The sequence below is a fragment of the Mesoplodon mirus genome, assembly GCF_964341445.2.
Source record: "Mesoplodon mirus genome assembly, chromosome: 7".
NCBI lineage: Eukaryota > Metazoa > Chordata > Mammalia > Artiodactyla > Ziphiidae > Mesoplodon > Mesoplodon mirus.
Genome location: NC_138983.1, coordinates 101,167,836 through 101,183,687, shown reverse-complemented (window position 1 = coordinate 101,183,687; position 15,852 = coordinate 101,167,836). Strand labels below are relative to the sequence as shown.

The window sequence follows — 15,852 nt, the reverse complement described above, 5'->3', positions numbered from 1 at the left end:
TCGTCTCTTATTATCTATTTGGCATATCCTTCCAAAACCTGTCCAAATGCATATGGAGTTTTTACTTGACAATAGATATAATGTATTTATAACGGTATAGTCTGCCACGTTCATTTAAAGTTGTATCATTAGACTTTTCCTAATTGCTACATACTAGTAGTTAAAGTTTAACATTGCCTGTTTCTTCTCAGGGTTTCCAGAAAGGAAGCAAAACCACAGACTTGTCAACTGGTAATGCTTTATACCTTCTTTATGATAGTAGATTCTGGACTGTTACTTTTAAGATTATATATGGTACTAAAGTTTGGCTACATTTCCACTCTCTTTGATTTTAGATGTAAGCTATATTTTAGTAATATTGCTTAGTTTTAAGTGCAGATGTCTGTTAAAATGCCATTGTGATAACTAATATCGTATAAAGTATGAAACTGTCCTGAGAGATTAGCCTGTTAGAACCTGTTAAGGAGGCTTACCAGAGGGCTCTTGGTGAATCCTCAGAGGGAATGTCATGTTTGCTTAACATAAAATAGAGTGCAAAATCATCAAAGGTCTTATTTCATTACCACAGACTCAGAAATAAAGTACACTTTTTTGTTGTAAGTTTTCCTGTTGCTCCTTTAAAGGTGCCAAATGTCTGACACATAGGTTAGATCGCCTTATAACCTAAAGCTCCATGTGTTTAGTTTGCTGTCTTCCCATGTGGAACATGAGCAGTTCAAAGAAGAGGAAGCGCTTCTAGAATCATAGCTAGATTAGCTGTTTTAAACAAATTTGGTGCTAGGTCTGGTTGAATAGATAGGGTTGCATATTTGCAGAAAAGCTAGTTTTTATTTAGAAAAGTCTGAACTTGGTTCCACTGTGGGCCTGATGATAGTCGTGGGGTAGCAACAAGAACAGTATAAGTTTTGTTTTTAAAATCCCCATTTTCCTTTTAGTCAGAGAGTTTATAGATACTTCAAGTTCTGAAAGTGAAGCATAGAGTGAACCAGAACAAGTTTCTGGTTACAACAGACTACTTGCCACATTAAAGGATGTCTCCAAGGAAGATGAGGAGGAGGAAGAGGAAGAAGACAGTGTTCTAGATGAGACAGAAATGAATCTTGAAGATGGCGATAGTGACGTCATTGTGGAGGAAGAGATGGCAGTAGAGTCCACTGACATGCAGAAGAGTAAGTGTCTTTGATGTGGGTTTATCATCTTTGCAGGGACCACAGACAGATTGCCCCAGGGGCAGGGTGCCTTGTACCACAGAGCTGGGTGAAAGCACATGGATTCAAAGCAGAGGTTCTTAACATTGTTGGGCTCTGTGATATCTTCAAGAATCTGATGAAAACACAGGACCCTGTGGCCATAAAAATGCAGAAATGACATTTTTGCTTATGATTTCCAGGATTTCATCAATCCTACTTCAAATTCCCCTGATTGGGAGGAAAGGGAACATAATTCTGTTTTTGTAATGGTCTCAATTTATGAAAGAGATTATTGTTCCTGCCTTAGAGGAACCAAGTTGAATGGAAGATAGACATAAAATATACAAAACTTTTCAAGCATCAAATCTGAATGGAACCGATAAATATAAGGTGTTAAAGAGATGCACAGTGGTCACATGCTGCCAGGGTGAATGAGGGGAGGCTTCAGAGAAGAGCTGGGACTGAAAGCTTAAAGGAACTCTGTCTCACTCAGACGTCTAGGGGACTATTTTTTTAAAAATTATTATTAATTTATTTATTTTTGGCTGCATTGTGTCTTTGTTGCAGTGCGCCGGCTTCTCACTGTGGTGGCTTCTCTTGTTGTGGAGCATGGGCTCTAGGCACGTGGGCTTCGGTAGTTGTGGCACACGGGCTCAGTAGTTGTGGCTCACGGGCTGTAGAGCACAGGCTCTGTAGTTGTGGCGCACGGGCTTAGTTGCTCGGCGGCATGTGGGATCTCCCCAGACTAGGGCTTGAAACCACGTCCCCTGCATTAGCAGGCGAATTCTGTAACCACTGTGACACCAGGGAAGTCCCCATAGGTGACTTTTAATTTAACTTTAAAATCAACTTTATTGAAGTATGAATTACATTCAACAAGGTGTACCCATTTTAAGCATGTAATTTGATAAGTTTTGACAAATGTGTATATCTATATTGTCATCGCCAAAGTCAAGATACAGAACACTTCCAATACCTGCAAAAAGTTCCTTCTTGTCCTTTTACAGTCAGTTTCCCAGGCCTGGCATCAGGCAACCACTGACATGCTTTCTTTCACTATGTATTAGTGTTTCCTATTCTAGAAATTCATATGAATGGAAGCATACAATAAGTACCCTGTTGCACGTGGCTTCTTTGGCTCCTCATGTTGTTGTGACTCATCCGTGTAGCTCATATTAGTAATTCATTTCTTTTTATTACTGGAATAGTAGTCCATTGTCTGCATATATCTGGGTAACTTTTTATATTCTATTATCTTAATGCCTACTTGCCTTACTGTATTTTTTTCTATACTTTAAGGTGTCACACACCATTCTTAGTATTTTCATTCATCACTTGTACTCGGATACAAAAATCATTGCCTCAGACTTAGGGATTGTTTTAATTTTGTTGGTTTTCCAGTTTTCTTTCATGTTTTAGGTTTTTAAAAATGAAAAGTTTGGCTTTTTAAATTATAAAAGTAATATATATTTACTGTAAAAATTTAAGAGGGTAATATAGTTAACGTATATCTCCTCCACCCTGGGATGAACACCTTTAACATTTTATAGAACCTTCCAGAGTACTTTTTTATGGATATATGAGTGAATATATATTTGTGTGTACGTGCATAATGGCCTCATACACTTCTGTAAGTTACTTTTTTCTTTAATAATATAACGTGTGTAACTGTGGGTTACTGCCGCTAGAACCCTGGTGTCCAAACTCCCAGGCCAAATCTCCTTCTACTACATTACACTACCATGGGGAGGTTTAAAAAAGAAAGGGAAAGTATGAAGGGTGATTTTTCCATAAATTAAATCCACTTGAAAAGGCGCATTTGGAGAGTCAGAGAGTACTGATATTGTTAGAAAGAAGAAAGGTTTAAAAGCTGGTTAAATCTCATTTTTAAAAAATCCATATGTACCACATTGTAAAAAAGAGAAGGAAGACGGCATTCATGATTACTGGGCTGGCAGGGTAGGGGACAGTTGCATGCTGGGGGTGGCTCTCGTACTGGCTCTTCCACTCTTCACACTTGTGCTCGGCCAGGGCCAGGGACCGCTGAGGGAGATCAGAGGAGAGGGTGGTGCCTTGGGGGTTCCAGGGGGTTGTGCAGCTGGCTCCCTTGCCACCCAGACTGCCCCAGGGTTCCCAGCCCCAAGGATTATGGAGCATCCCCACACCTGTTTGCTCTGCAGTTGCTGTCCTGCACGCATTTTCTCCTCCAGCACTTTCTGCGGTGTCTCCTTGGCCTTCTGCTCATAGCTGTTTTTCTGGTCTTCCATCTGTAAAAGCAACTTATTCATTCCCCAAGAAGTGTATTTCTGTAAATTTGAGGCAATTCAACAAATACACGTTGACCTACTGTGTGCTAAAGCCTGAGCAGGGATACAGAAATGAAAAGAAATTGGTCCTTGCCCACAGGGCAGAGATGTCAGTAATCTGGTGGACCTTCTTCCAGGCTGGAGGCAGGCAGGGAGAGTCCCTCAGGTGATGTGAGAGGTGAGTGGGGATAAAAAACTGCCCTGGGCATGCTGGGCATTCTCCCCTAGGCCTTCCACAGGCATTTGAAATCCGACATTTCCAAAGGGAAATCATCTTTCTAAACCTGCTCCTAGCTCAGTGGTCAGCATCACCCCCCACCCAGTCTCCCAAACCCTAAACCAGGGAATCATCCTTGATTTCTCTCTCACCTTCTTCAAGGAATCAGTTCCTCATCAAGCTTTCTCACGTCAGCGTCTTTAACGGCTCGTTCATTACCTGTATCCTCTATCCCTACCGCCACCTCCTTAGTTCAGACCCTAGTGACACTATTATATGGATTATATAGAGACTATGTGTTATCTTCATGCCTTGCCTCCCTTCAAACCCTTTTCAGTCCTGCAGCTAGAGGGTTCTTTCTAAAACTTACATCTGATCCCATCACAACCTGCTTACATCTCTCAGTGGTTCTCAGTGTTCTAAGAATCAGGTCCAAACTCCTTGGCATGGTTCCTACTTACAAGCCCAGACTTTGATCTCATGCTGCCTCCACGCAAGCTGAACTGCTTGTAGGTCCCCTAAGCACTGTGCTTTTCAGCCTCTGCCTTTGCCCATAAAGCTTCTTCTGCTTAGAGTATCGTGACCCACGCTTCTCACCTGGTTAACTTCTACCCATGTTCAAGATTCAGCCCTAGAATCATAAATTCTGATAAACTTGGCCAACCATACCTACCCCCCGACTCTTTATGGATTAGGCAGTTTTACTGGTGTTCACATAGTATCTGTATTTCTGATCTATTGAATCATCTGTCTCCTTTAAGGGATTGTAAACTCCTTTGAGACAGGGAGCATTTTTATTTTTGTATTTTTTGTGTTTTATTTATTTATTTATTTATTTATTTATTTTTTATTAGCTTCTGCTTTATAACAAAGTGAATCAGTTATACATATACGTCTGTTCCCACATCCCTTCCCTCATGCATCTCCCTCCCTCCCACCCTCCCCATCCCGCCCCTCCAGGCGGTCACAAAGCACAGAGCTGATCTCCCTGTGCTCTGCGGCTGCTTCCCACTATCTATCTACCTTACGTTTGGTAGTGTATATATGTCCATGCCTCTCTTTCGCTTTGTCACAGCTTACCCTTCCCCCTCCCCACATCCTCAAGTCCATTCTCAAGTAGGTCTGTGTCTTTATTCCCGTTTTACCCCTAGGTTCTTCATGACATTTTTTTTTTAATTCCATATATATGTGTTAGCATACGGTATTTGTCTTTCTCTTTCTGACTTACTTCACACCGTATGACAGACTCTAGGTCTCTCCACCTCATTACAAATAGCTCAGTTTCATTTCTTTTTATGGCTGAGTAATATTCTATTGTATATATGTGCCACATCTTCTTTATCCATTCATCCGATGATGGACACTTAGGTTCTTTCCATCTCCGGGCTATTGTGAATAGAGCTGCAATGAACATTTTGGTACATGTCTCTTTTTGAATTATGGTTTTCTCAGGGTATATGCCTAGTAGTGGGATTGCTGGGTCATATGGTAGTTCTATTTGTAGTTTTTTAAGGAACCTCCATACTGTTCTCCATAGTGGCTGTACCAATTCACATTCCCACCAGCAGTGCAAGAGGGTTCCCTTTTCTCCACACCCTCTCCAGCATTTATTGTTTCTAGATTTCTTGATGATGGCCATTCTGATTGGTGTGAGATGATATCTCATTGTAGTTTTGATTTGCATTTCTCTAATGATTAATGATGCTGAGCATTCTTTCATGTGTTTGTTGGCAGTCTGTATATCTTCTGTGGAGAAATGCCTATTTAAGTCTTCTGCCCATTTTTGGATTGGGTTGTTTGTTTTTTTGCTATTGAGCTGCATGAGCTGCTTATAAATTTTGGAGATTAATCCTTTGTCAGTTGCTTCATTTGCAAATATTTTCTCCCATTCTGAGGGTTGCCTTTTGGTCTTGTTTATGGTTTCCTTTGCTGTGCAAAAGCTTTGAAGTTTCATTAGGTCCCATTTGTTTATCTTTGTTTTTATTTCCATTTCTCTAGGAGGTGGGTCCAAAAGGATCTTGCTGTGATTTATGTCATAGAGTGTTCTGCCTATGTTTTCCTCTAAGAGTTTGATAGTTTCTGGCCTTACATTTAGGTCTTTAATCCATTTTGAGCTTCTTTTTGTGTATGGTGTTAGGGAATGATCTAATCTCATACTTCTACATGTCCTGGTCCAGTTTTCCCAGCACCACTTATTGAAGAGGCTTTCCTTTCTCCACTGTACATTCCTGCCTCCTTTATCAAAGATAAGTTGACCATATGTGCGTGGGTTTATCTCTGGGCTTTCTATCCTGTTCCATTGATCTATCTTTCTGTTTTTGTGCCAGTACCACACTGTCTTGATTACTGTAGCTTTGTAGTATAGTCTGAAGAGGGAGCATTTTTTAAAAAATAAAATTATTTTTGTAGGCTTGGGGATCTGAACAATATTCAGTAAAGTCAAGTTTTAAAAATTAATACATTTGTATTTTTAGAATTTCTCCTGGCTTCAAGGTCAAAAAGAAAAAGACACAAAAGCAGCTTTGCAAATTCACTGGGGGTCTTGCCTTTCCAGTGCTTTTCATTTTTATGCCCTGTGATTTTTGGGAAAGCAGGAGCCTTTTACTGTCGATTCTGGGTTACCCAACTGGGTAAGAGATAGTCTAGATAATGCAAATTTAGAGTTCAATATCAAATCATTTCCATTTAGCTTTGGAGTCATCTGAAAATTTGGATTTAAATGTTGAGTGGGTCTTATGTTCTTGGAATTGTCATTAGAAACCAGATACAGGAGTTACTGGTTGAGATCATACATGGTTATGTCCAGGTTATTGGACTTAACCATGCTGGTCACTGACCAGCTTTATCCCCCATTGAAAACGAGTAGACTGGCATTCTGGATTATATGTCAGTCTCTTATGAGGTTGGTTGGCATTACTGAAAAAATAAAAGTTGTGGATCCGCAAACCCATAGACTATATAGGCTATGTTCCCCTGCAGAATTCTAACTACATGGCCACCTTATCTTCCTAACATCAAGTGGGAGCAGTCTGGCCGGTCCATCTTGTTCTCTTGATCTTGAGTCCTCTGCCAAAGACCTCCCCCTTTTCTGCACCAGCACATACGTCACAGCCCTGAAGAAAGTGTAGACATCTGAGATACGTTAACAGTGGGGGAGGGCTGATATCCCGTGAACAGACACATAAATGCCTGTTAGACCTGGAAATTGAAAACCAGAGAGGCGGGGCCCCACTGGTTTTGGCCCAGGCCACCAGCCCCTGGTGTTCCCAGCAAAATGTTCCCAATGTGGGAGTTTGAGGAAGCAGGGAAAGGCAGGTGGTGTGAGTTTATTAGGACTTGAGGCCCTCAGCCTCGCACTGAGGCCAGCTGAACCCCCAGAGCGTGCTTCCTGCCCTCCTGTGGGCTGCTACTCCTAAAGGTACTTGGTTTCAACGGTTATTTGTGCATCAGATTAAAGACTGAAGGGAGAGGGAACTGCAAGCCTAAATTCTTCATATCATACGCCACCTCCCTTTCTCTTCTTATTATATAAGCAATTCATGTGAAAAACAAATAAGGCAAACAAAACAAAACAAAATTACCTGAAATCTTGCTATCCAAAAGTTACCATTAGTATTTTGGTGTATACTTGTTCCAGATTTTTCTTTATTTTCAACCCTTCATTAAGGCCATTGTAGTGTTGACAGATGATGCTGGCACAAGCACTTGAGATGAGGCTCCTCTTTTTAAAATACTGTATTTGCATTTGGTTTAATTTCTCTCGGGCCCTGCCTTGCCTGGTCCCCAGCGTGGTGTTTTCTGCTGCAGTCTCTGTAAATTGGAGTTGGGGTGATGGGGCGGTCAGGCAGGGCTGTGTGTATCTGTGTCTGTACGAGGGAGGGCGGGCACACTTTCCAGTGTTTCTGGGCAACAAGCAGGCACTCACTGCAGTTTCCTATGCCTCAGGCCTGGGCTGTGGAGACAGGGGAAGTACCAGGAAGGGGTGGACGACCCCGACCCAGCTAAATGGAAGGCCCAGCTCCGCTGTGCGTCAACAAGAGCAGGGAATTCAACCTGATGTACGACGGCACCAAGGAGGTGCCCATGAACCCAGTGAAGATATATCAAGTGTGTGACATCCCCCAGCCCCAGGGCTCTATCATTAACCCAGGTGAGGCCCCAGCTGCTGGGGAGAAGGTGGACAGTGTGCCAGGTTCTGGGCTGGACCCTTAAAGCGATAGTCGACTTGAAAGTCGCCTCGCTTACAAAGTTGAAGACTGGTAAATAAAGCAAGAAATGCTGTCCCTAGAAAGAACCCAGAGAACAAAAGATATAAACTCAGCACAGTCTTCCTGCCCACCCAGTGGAACAGTAAAGCATTAGAAAGAAGAGGGGGTATTGAGTTCTATAAAAAATAACTTCTCTTGGGACTCAACACTGAGAAGAGAGGCCAGGTAGTTTAGAAGAAGGAGGGCTTAAAACTTAGAAGGTCTGAGTTATAAACCTCGGTCTTTCCATTTCACTACTTGTGGGACATTGAAACAAGTCATTCAACGTTTTGAGCCTCAGCTTTTTCCACTATAAAATCTGGGTTCTCATCTTTCCTGCGTATTTCAAAGGCTGTTCTAAGAATCAATTGCCATGACATCATGAAGGCTATTAAGTTCTCTTTATAAATGATGGGTAAGTGATCATTTAATTTGTATGGTATTTTTCCTAGGAGAATACCACCTGATCCCTATATTTACTCAATGTTTAGCCAGTTCCGACTAAGAGCCAGATAATTTAGACTTGACCTCCAGTGAATCTAGTGAGGCTCTGCCATGAGGGAAGGGTCTGTCTTCACAGTAAGCTTATAAAGGAGAGAAGCTGTGCTCCTTGGGTCCTTAGAAGGGATGCGAATGTGTAGAAAGGGGTTTAGAGTAGGAATTAAAAGATTTCTAGGAGAAGGGAGCAGGGTCTGCAGCTCCTGGATAGGGGAGGGGATGAGAGCTTGCACTGGGGCTCCGTAGGAGGAGCTGGGAGTGGGGTGAACACCCTTGGTTCCCACTCTTTGGCATTGAGGGTGCACACTGAACCCAAGGAACCTCTGTGCTGGCAGTGCCTAGCTTGAACAGTGGGTCAGCTGCAGGGATGACAGTGCAACGTGAGCGCCTCACTTTTGACCTTTGTGTGTGTGTGTGTGTGTTTCTCGGGTAGGATCCACTGGATCTGCTCCTTGGGATGAGAAAGATAATGATGTGGATGAAGAAGATGAGGAAGATGAGCTGGACCAGTCACAGCACCACGTTCCCATCCAGGACACCTTCCCCTTCCTGAACATCAATGGTGAGTGGGGTGGGGGGTGGGACCGAGGCATGGAGAGGATGTAAGGGGCTTTGATTTTGCAAGCGTTGACACCATATCCACCATTGCACTGGGAGCAGCGACCAGGCCCTGGGGCCAGGCTGCCAGTCTGTTAGCAAGTCGGAGTCATAGGCAAAGGAACTCCGTAGGCATAGTTATCCCAGTGGGGTGGCTTCTAGGCAGAGAGAGCATCTTCTGAATCTTATGTGATAATTCAGAGAAATTAAAAAATGAAATTCATTCTCAATCCCGCATACAAATACACAAGCTGTTACAAATTTTGCTGATTTCCTTCAGGCCAAGTGCAGGGATCCTTTTCGTGAATTGTAGGCAAACTCTTCTGCTATTTCCCTCGGTACAAATTTTCTGTCACTGCCTTAACAGCCTCTGCTAAGGCTGTATCGTGGGAAACTTGTGGCTCTACAGCTGTTAATACTAGGCTCTGATAAAATTTCTCTATGAGAGACTTTTATCTTTTTTAAATTAATTAATTAATTAATTAATTTTTTGTGGTACGCGGGCCTCTCACTGTTGTGGCCTCTCCCATTGCGGAGCACAGGCTCCGGACACGCAGGCTCGGCGGCCGTGGCTCACGGGCCCAGCCGCTCCGCGGCATGTGGGATCTTCCCGGACCGGGGCACGAAACCGTGTCCCCTGCATCGGCAGGTGGACTCTCAACCACTGCGCCACCAGGGAAGCCCTATCTTCTTTTTAAATTGACTCTATGAATTCGGCTTCCCAGGAAAGATGCGTTTAGAGGTTGGAGGGTCCCTGTGAGACAGAGCAGGTGCTGCACCTCCCATTGCACGTTCTGAGGACGCTCAACCACAAGGTGAACTACTCTTCCACAGCATCTTCCCTTGAACTTTTCACTGACATGCTCCTAGTCATATGACTTGCATTCAATTGAGTAGCTTTTCACTACTTTTCTAAGTTCCATCTGGCTGCTAGGGTCAAATGAGATACTTTTTGCCACCTAGAAAATTTAGTATATCCAGAGGATTCCTGTAGGATTTTGGAGTCCCCTTCCCTAGGTGATGCCCCTTCTTTTGAGAATGAGGAAATGACTCTTATCTGTCTACTTGCCCTCCTTCACTTACCCTGTCATTTATAACCTTGCAAGCAAGTGATGAGTCAAGACAACGATCATAGAGCTCTCTCAGGTTAATACTGCCACAGCTACATTCCCACTTGGTGCAATTTTAAGATTTGGACATTTGGAAATGTCAGATCCTTTCCCAAATCTTTGGCTCACTCATTCTGTTATTCTCACCCCTTAAAAGGATGCAACCCATTTCCAGGATCATGATTTACCTTTTTTTTTTTTTTCATGTTTTTTTAAAGCTAATATTGTGTGTCCTTACATTATGGGCCACCTTGGATCCTTTATGGAAACATGTGAACATATATTAAAAATAAAAAGTAAAATGTGGCCCTACAGCCACACCGGGATTTCATTGCCCTGAGAGAGGAGTTGGGGCGCATCAGTGACTTCCACGAAGCCTATACTTTCAAACAGGCTCCGGGCCAGCCAGTTTCCGGCTTAAGCAAGGAGAATGTTCCAGCGGTAACCAACAAGGAGAACCTGGCGACGCCGGTCTCGACTCCATTCCTGGAGCTGACCCTGAGGAGCGACGGCTCTGCGGTCACTTTCGGGAAAACCCAAGAGGATCCCAAACCATTTTGCGTGGGCAGTGCCCCACCGAGTGTGGATGTCACCCCCACCTACACCAAAGACGGAGCTGACGAGGCAGGATCAACCGATGGCAAAGTTCTGAACCCGAAGCCATCTAAGCTGGCAAAGAGAATCGCAAACTCCGCTGGTTACGTGGGTGACCGGTTCAAGCGTGTCGCTACCGGACTGTACGCAGACTCCAGTCAGCTCGGCCGGGACCAGCGGGCATTGCAGGTGAGCCCCCCCCACCCGAATTTCAGGAGCCTGACCAGTTGTCAGGTTTTTTTAATGTGTGAAGAGGAGGGGGCCGGGGGTATGATAGGGCAGGACACCGGGCTGATTTGGTTAATGAAGCTTAGGATAATTTAAATGTTTGAAATGTGTCCAGTAAGGGGACGTAAGTGGATACTTTAAGTTATTCTGTAGATTTTAAGCGAACTCCACTCAAATGCTGATAACGGAAGTTTTAATTATTGCGAAGGATGTCTAAAAGACTGCATGACATTTACCTATCAATCGCTTTGATTTCTCTGCCGTTACTGTACGTTAACAAATATACCTAAAAGCGCTGCTTAGAATGCCTTACGTGATACTTGGTGGAGGTGTGTAGCGGCCGCATGTCTGTGAGATTCGTGCAATTTTTTTTCCACCCAAAAAACAAACAAACAAACAAAACAAAAACACAAACCTTGCTTAAAGGGATAGAGTATGTATTTAACTTGCTAGTGAATGATAGATGTTGTATAGGAATTTCCTTAAGATATTTTACTTTTAATTAAAAGACAAATAAAGCCAAATTGTTTTGCAATGTTAAGAAAAAAATTGGTTTATGCTTATAAAAATGGATGAAGTTATCTAAATGATCCATTGAGTGCTGATTTTAATTACATAGATGGAAGGATTACAAGAGGACAGTATTTTATGTCTACCCGCTGCTTACTGTGAGGTCAGTTCTTCAAATTTTTATTACTGGAATCTTCCATAAACCTTTTGAGTTAAATTTCATTTCCAAATATACAAAGGGAAGTTTGTGGGCCATGGTCGTCTTTATTCACTGTGCATTTGTTTTCTTTTCTGTTGTGTTTTTGTTTCGCTTTCTTTGCGTTGTGTTTTTGTTTTGTTTTATTTACCTTCGAAAGAGAATGTCTGTCTCTATGCCACAGTGTATGTATGGCTATACATACACACCACATATATCTCTACATACATATGGCTTTACGAAGAAAGAGTGTGTGACTAGTTACACATAGACACACTTACGTTTTTATCGTTCAATTTTAAAATATCTCAGTTGTATCATAAATTGTGGTTGGTTTGGGGCAAACTTTTCTCTGAAGATACTTTCCTTTAAGGTAAGGGCAGTGAAATAGCTTTGGTGGTAAGGTGTATCTTTTTACCATCTCCGTTCTCTTTGTAGCGTGCAGTGATGCGCTTCTCCGAGTTGGAGATGAAAGTGCGAGAAGGTGGCCACCCCACGACCAAAGACTCCGAGGTGCGCAAATTCAGCCCCGCTGACTGGGAAAGGCTGAAAGGAAGTCAGGACAAAAAGCCAAAGTCGGTCGCCCTGGAGGAGGCCATTGCCGACCAGAACGACAGTGAGAGATGTAAGTGAACCCAGGCGGCTCGCGTGTGGTACCACGTCGGTGGGAACGGGGCGGTTCCGCTCCCAGTGCCGAGGGAGGTGAGAGGAAACAATACGCTTCCGACGGCCCAGCGTCTGGGTGCTGGCTGTTCGGAGAACGGGCTGCTCTGGCCACCCTTCCCAGCTGTGGATAGCAAGGCTGGTTGTCCTTTTGAGCGTTGCGGCATCCAGGAGTGAAGCACCTATGAAATGTTGTTTCCTGGCACGCATCTCCTTTTTCCGGAGCAATGCTAGTCCTGTAGTTGGTAATAGTCTGATACAGTAGAGCAGAGGAATGGCGGTGCAAGACCTCCAGCATAGCAGGTATGTGTTCTGTTTTGGAGCAGGTACGGATACGGGTTTTTGGTAGCAGTGGAATGACACTTGCAGCCAGAGCCAGACCCTCCAGAGTGACAGTCTCCTGTGGGAGGGAGTGGAGAGTACTCGGATTCTCCCTCCAAAGGCAGAGGTTTCGTTAAAGTGAGATGAGGGCTGATGAAGGCACCAGAAAGACGAGCATAATTATTTTCTGTGGCAGGCTTGTTTGCAGTCATTAGGAGTTGACAGCACGCTCCAAGGGCGTGGGATCAACGAGGGCGTTCTTCCTACCAGACGGGGTGTATTCTGTTTTGGAGGCCAAATTGGAGAGAAAGCTAGTGTTTGCCTCGAGTCACACTCTGCGGTCCCATCAGCTGCTCCCCCACTGGGGTTGACTTCGGGCTTTGCCCTCGAGACTTCCTGGGCTAATGAGATGTGTTGGCAGCAAGTGGAGGTCTTTCTCCCGCTTTCTTCAGTGTGCGTGCTTGTGGCCTGTGGCCTGCAGCCTGCTCCGGACCCCAGAAACCTCACCGGTGATGGTGAGTGAGGGCACCTAGGTGAACGTCGAGGACAGGGTGGGCGTGAAATCCTCCTGAGACAGGACAGTCGGGGGTGGTGGGCACGTTTGGGAGGCCCAGGCCCTTGGACCCAGTCGTAGGGTCAGCGTTCGCCCGCACGCTTAGGTCGTGGGTGCCTGATGCAGTTTGGGAAAATTGTGGTCAGCCACAGCGTGTGCTTCTCTCTGCTGCTTGGAGCACTGCCCTCCCCCAGCTCATCTTTGGGGTCAGACAAAGGCCTGTGGCCAGGGTTCTGGGTAAGCCACACCGGGACCGGTTTGTCCTACGTGGCTCCCGTAGAAGGGGATTTCTGGGGCTAGTCAGTGGCGGCCTTACCCGAGGGATGGGGCTCTTGATGTGCCTGGAGTAGACGATTCCGACCTCCTCCCCCTCGGGATTGGAATGAAAAACGGAGGGTCCAGGCCTCCCTCCTTGCCTGTGCTCACAGCTGACACGCAGCCCTTACCCTCCCGAGTGGCCTCATAACTCAGCTCTTGGGGAAGTTTCTCAGAGAGATGTGATAAAAGTGGGCAAGGCCAAGTTCACGGGGCTGCACTTTTCTGAGGAGGGGATCTGCCTGTTGTGGGTGGACGGTGAGGGAGGCTGGAGGAAGGGAGCGGGCAGTTAACCGGCCTCGAGTCTTCTCGCCCTTTTCTCCAGCAACGTGGCCAAACCCAGGGTGGCCGCTGCCCTTCACGTCTCAGTGGCCTCACCCGCCCTTCTTCCCAGAGACGTTTGTGTGCGTCCTTCCCAGTCTTTCCTGCTGAGCGTGGAGACGAGAACTCGGTGTGGCTGATGGGGAGCAGGGCCTGAGCCCCAGATGATTCCGAAAGCCCCCTCCCCCCACCGCCTGCCTCCAATCTCAGACCGACCGACGGGTCTCTTCCTGGAGCACCCGGGACATGGCCCAGTGAGCCATGAATCGCCACCATGGGAGGGCAGGAGAAGGGGTGGGGAAGGTGAGGGGCTCCGTTTGAAAGGTTGGGGCAACGGAGGTGGGTTCCCCACCCACCCTCTGTCTTGTAGAGACGTGGGGTTTGTAAATAGCTGGTCAGGAAAGGTCACCTGAAGGGGCCACTGTTCTTACCGCGGCCTCCACGTCCAAGGCCCAGCAGGTGTTCATTCCATTCAGCTAGATATGAATGGGCCTTCTTGTTCTTGGGCCATCATGTCTTGAGCTGATATGGGCTCAGGTCCTTCTCATGGGTGTCGGTGTGGCCGAGAGCCGAGCTGTGAGCACATGGGAGCTGGGGCGGGGATTTGGGGCGGGCAGGGGTCCCAGAGAGGGTCCAGGACGCCTTCAAGATGCCTTCCCCCTTCTGAGGCAGCCCCTACCCATGGAGGGACCAGGAGCTTCCAAGGTGGTGGGTGCTGTTTGCGTGGCCCTGGTTGTCCTGGTGCGGGTGCATCTTGTTGCTATGGGCTTGTTTAAAGAAAGGAATTAACTTGAAAACACAGTGGCCGAGATACTCATTTATTCTTTATGATCACATGGGTGGCTGAGTGAAATTTTTATTTTGGAAGTTCACCAAATGAGTTGGGAGGTTCCTCAGACTTGGAAGTTCATCACTAGGAACCCTCAGTGGCATTTGAAGATGGGGCGGGGCAAGGAGGCATTGGTCCCTTCCTTCTCAAACTTGGAGTAACCATCTCCCTTGCCAACCACTTGGCTGGGACAGGCCTAGGACCTGCTCAGTGGCAGTGCCTGGCCAGGAGCTGGAGGAAGCCTCAGTCGAGGGGCTTCATGAAACTTCTTTGCTCAGGGAACTTCTCTTCCAGCTGAGCACCTGCACGTTTGTAAACTACTTTGGAACAGAGATCCCCTGCACTCCTTCTGTAGCGGGTGTAACTTTGAACAAGGTTAGCCCTGACTGGAGGTGCTATAGTTAAGCTACAGAGAAGGGGATTTTAATCCTGGGGAGCCTTCCAGCGACTCAGAACCCTCTCACCTTGTTTAGGCCTCACTGGGCATGGCTCAACCGTGGTGAGGGTGCTTTGCTGCCACAGTGACTTGTAAATGTTGCTGTGGTGATGCTTCTGTGAGGTGATGCTATGGTACAACCATAATGAATTTGGGATATAGGTGCTGTGAGTCATAGGACCATGCTGCAGGGACCACGTTCACATCTTGCTTAGACTAGGTGACCAAGGGCACATGGCTTCCCACTTTTAGAAGGGCCAAAGGTAGCAATGATGGCAAAGCCTGATGGTTAGGATCCCTGGGTATCTATTTATCTCCCCATCTCCTTTGCCCTCAAGGGTCATCCTCCTGTGGGTCGTGGTTAGAACAGTCTTTGAGAAGCTCCACGTGACACGGAGCCTCTACCCCATAGCTGGTGGCCATGGGCATCTTGGGCAGTCGGGGTGGGTGTCCTTCAGGGTTATTAGTGGCCTGGGTAAGGTCACACTAGCGTAAGGTCTTGGGGGGCCTTAGCTGAGGGGAATTGAGATCTTTGCCCTAAAAGGCTCCGGGGTTGGGGGAAGGGTGGATGGACCTAGTTTGGAAAAAGAAACTTTCAAATTGGACATGGGGGTTCTTAAGGTAGCCCTTCCATTCCTCCATGGATGCCCTCCCACGGAGCTTTTAGGGAAGGCTGATTGGACCAGATTGGACCCGAGAAGTCCAATGGTGTAACCAGCAGG

The 15,852-nt window shown here is 45.9% G+C and overlaps 1 protein-coding gene and 1 pseudogene across 2 annotated transcripts in view; both read left to right on the top strand.

Moving 5' to 3' along the window:
- The window catches only part of LOC309808912 (centrosomal protein of 78 kDa-like), an 823,590-nt pseudogene that overhangs the window by 765,318 nt on the left and 42,420 nt on the right, over positions 1-15,852 (top strand). The window lies entirely within an intron of this gene.
- LOC309808089 (BCL-6 corepressor-like) overlaps positions 1-15,852 on the top strand; it is a gene marked incomplete at its 5' end in the record, with an annotated part of 30,407 nt that overhangs the window by 1,281 nt on the left and 13,274 nt on the right. Inside the window, 3 exon segments of the mRNA XM_082628091.1 lie at positions 10,464-10,947; positions 11,606-11,659; positions 12,131-12,317. Of these exon segments, the coding sequence (XP_082484217.1) occupies positions 10,464-10,947; positions 11,606-11,659; positions 12,131-12,317 (725 nt within the window).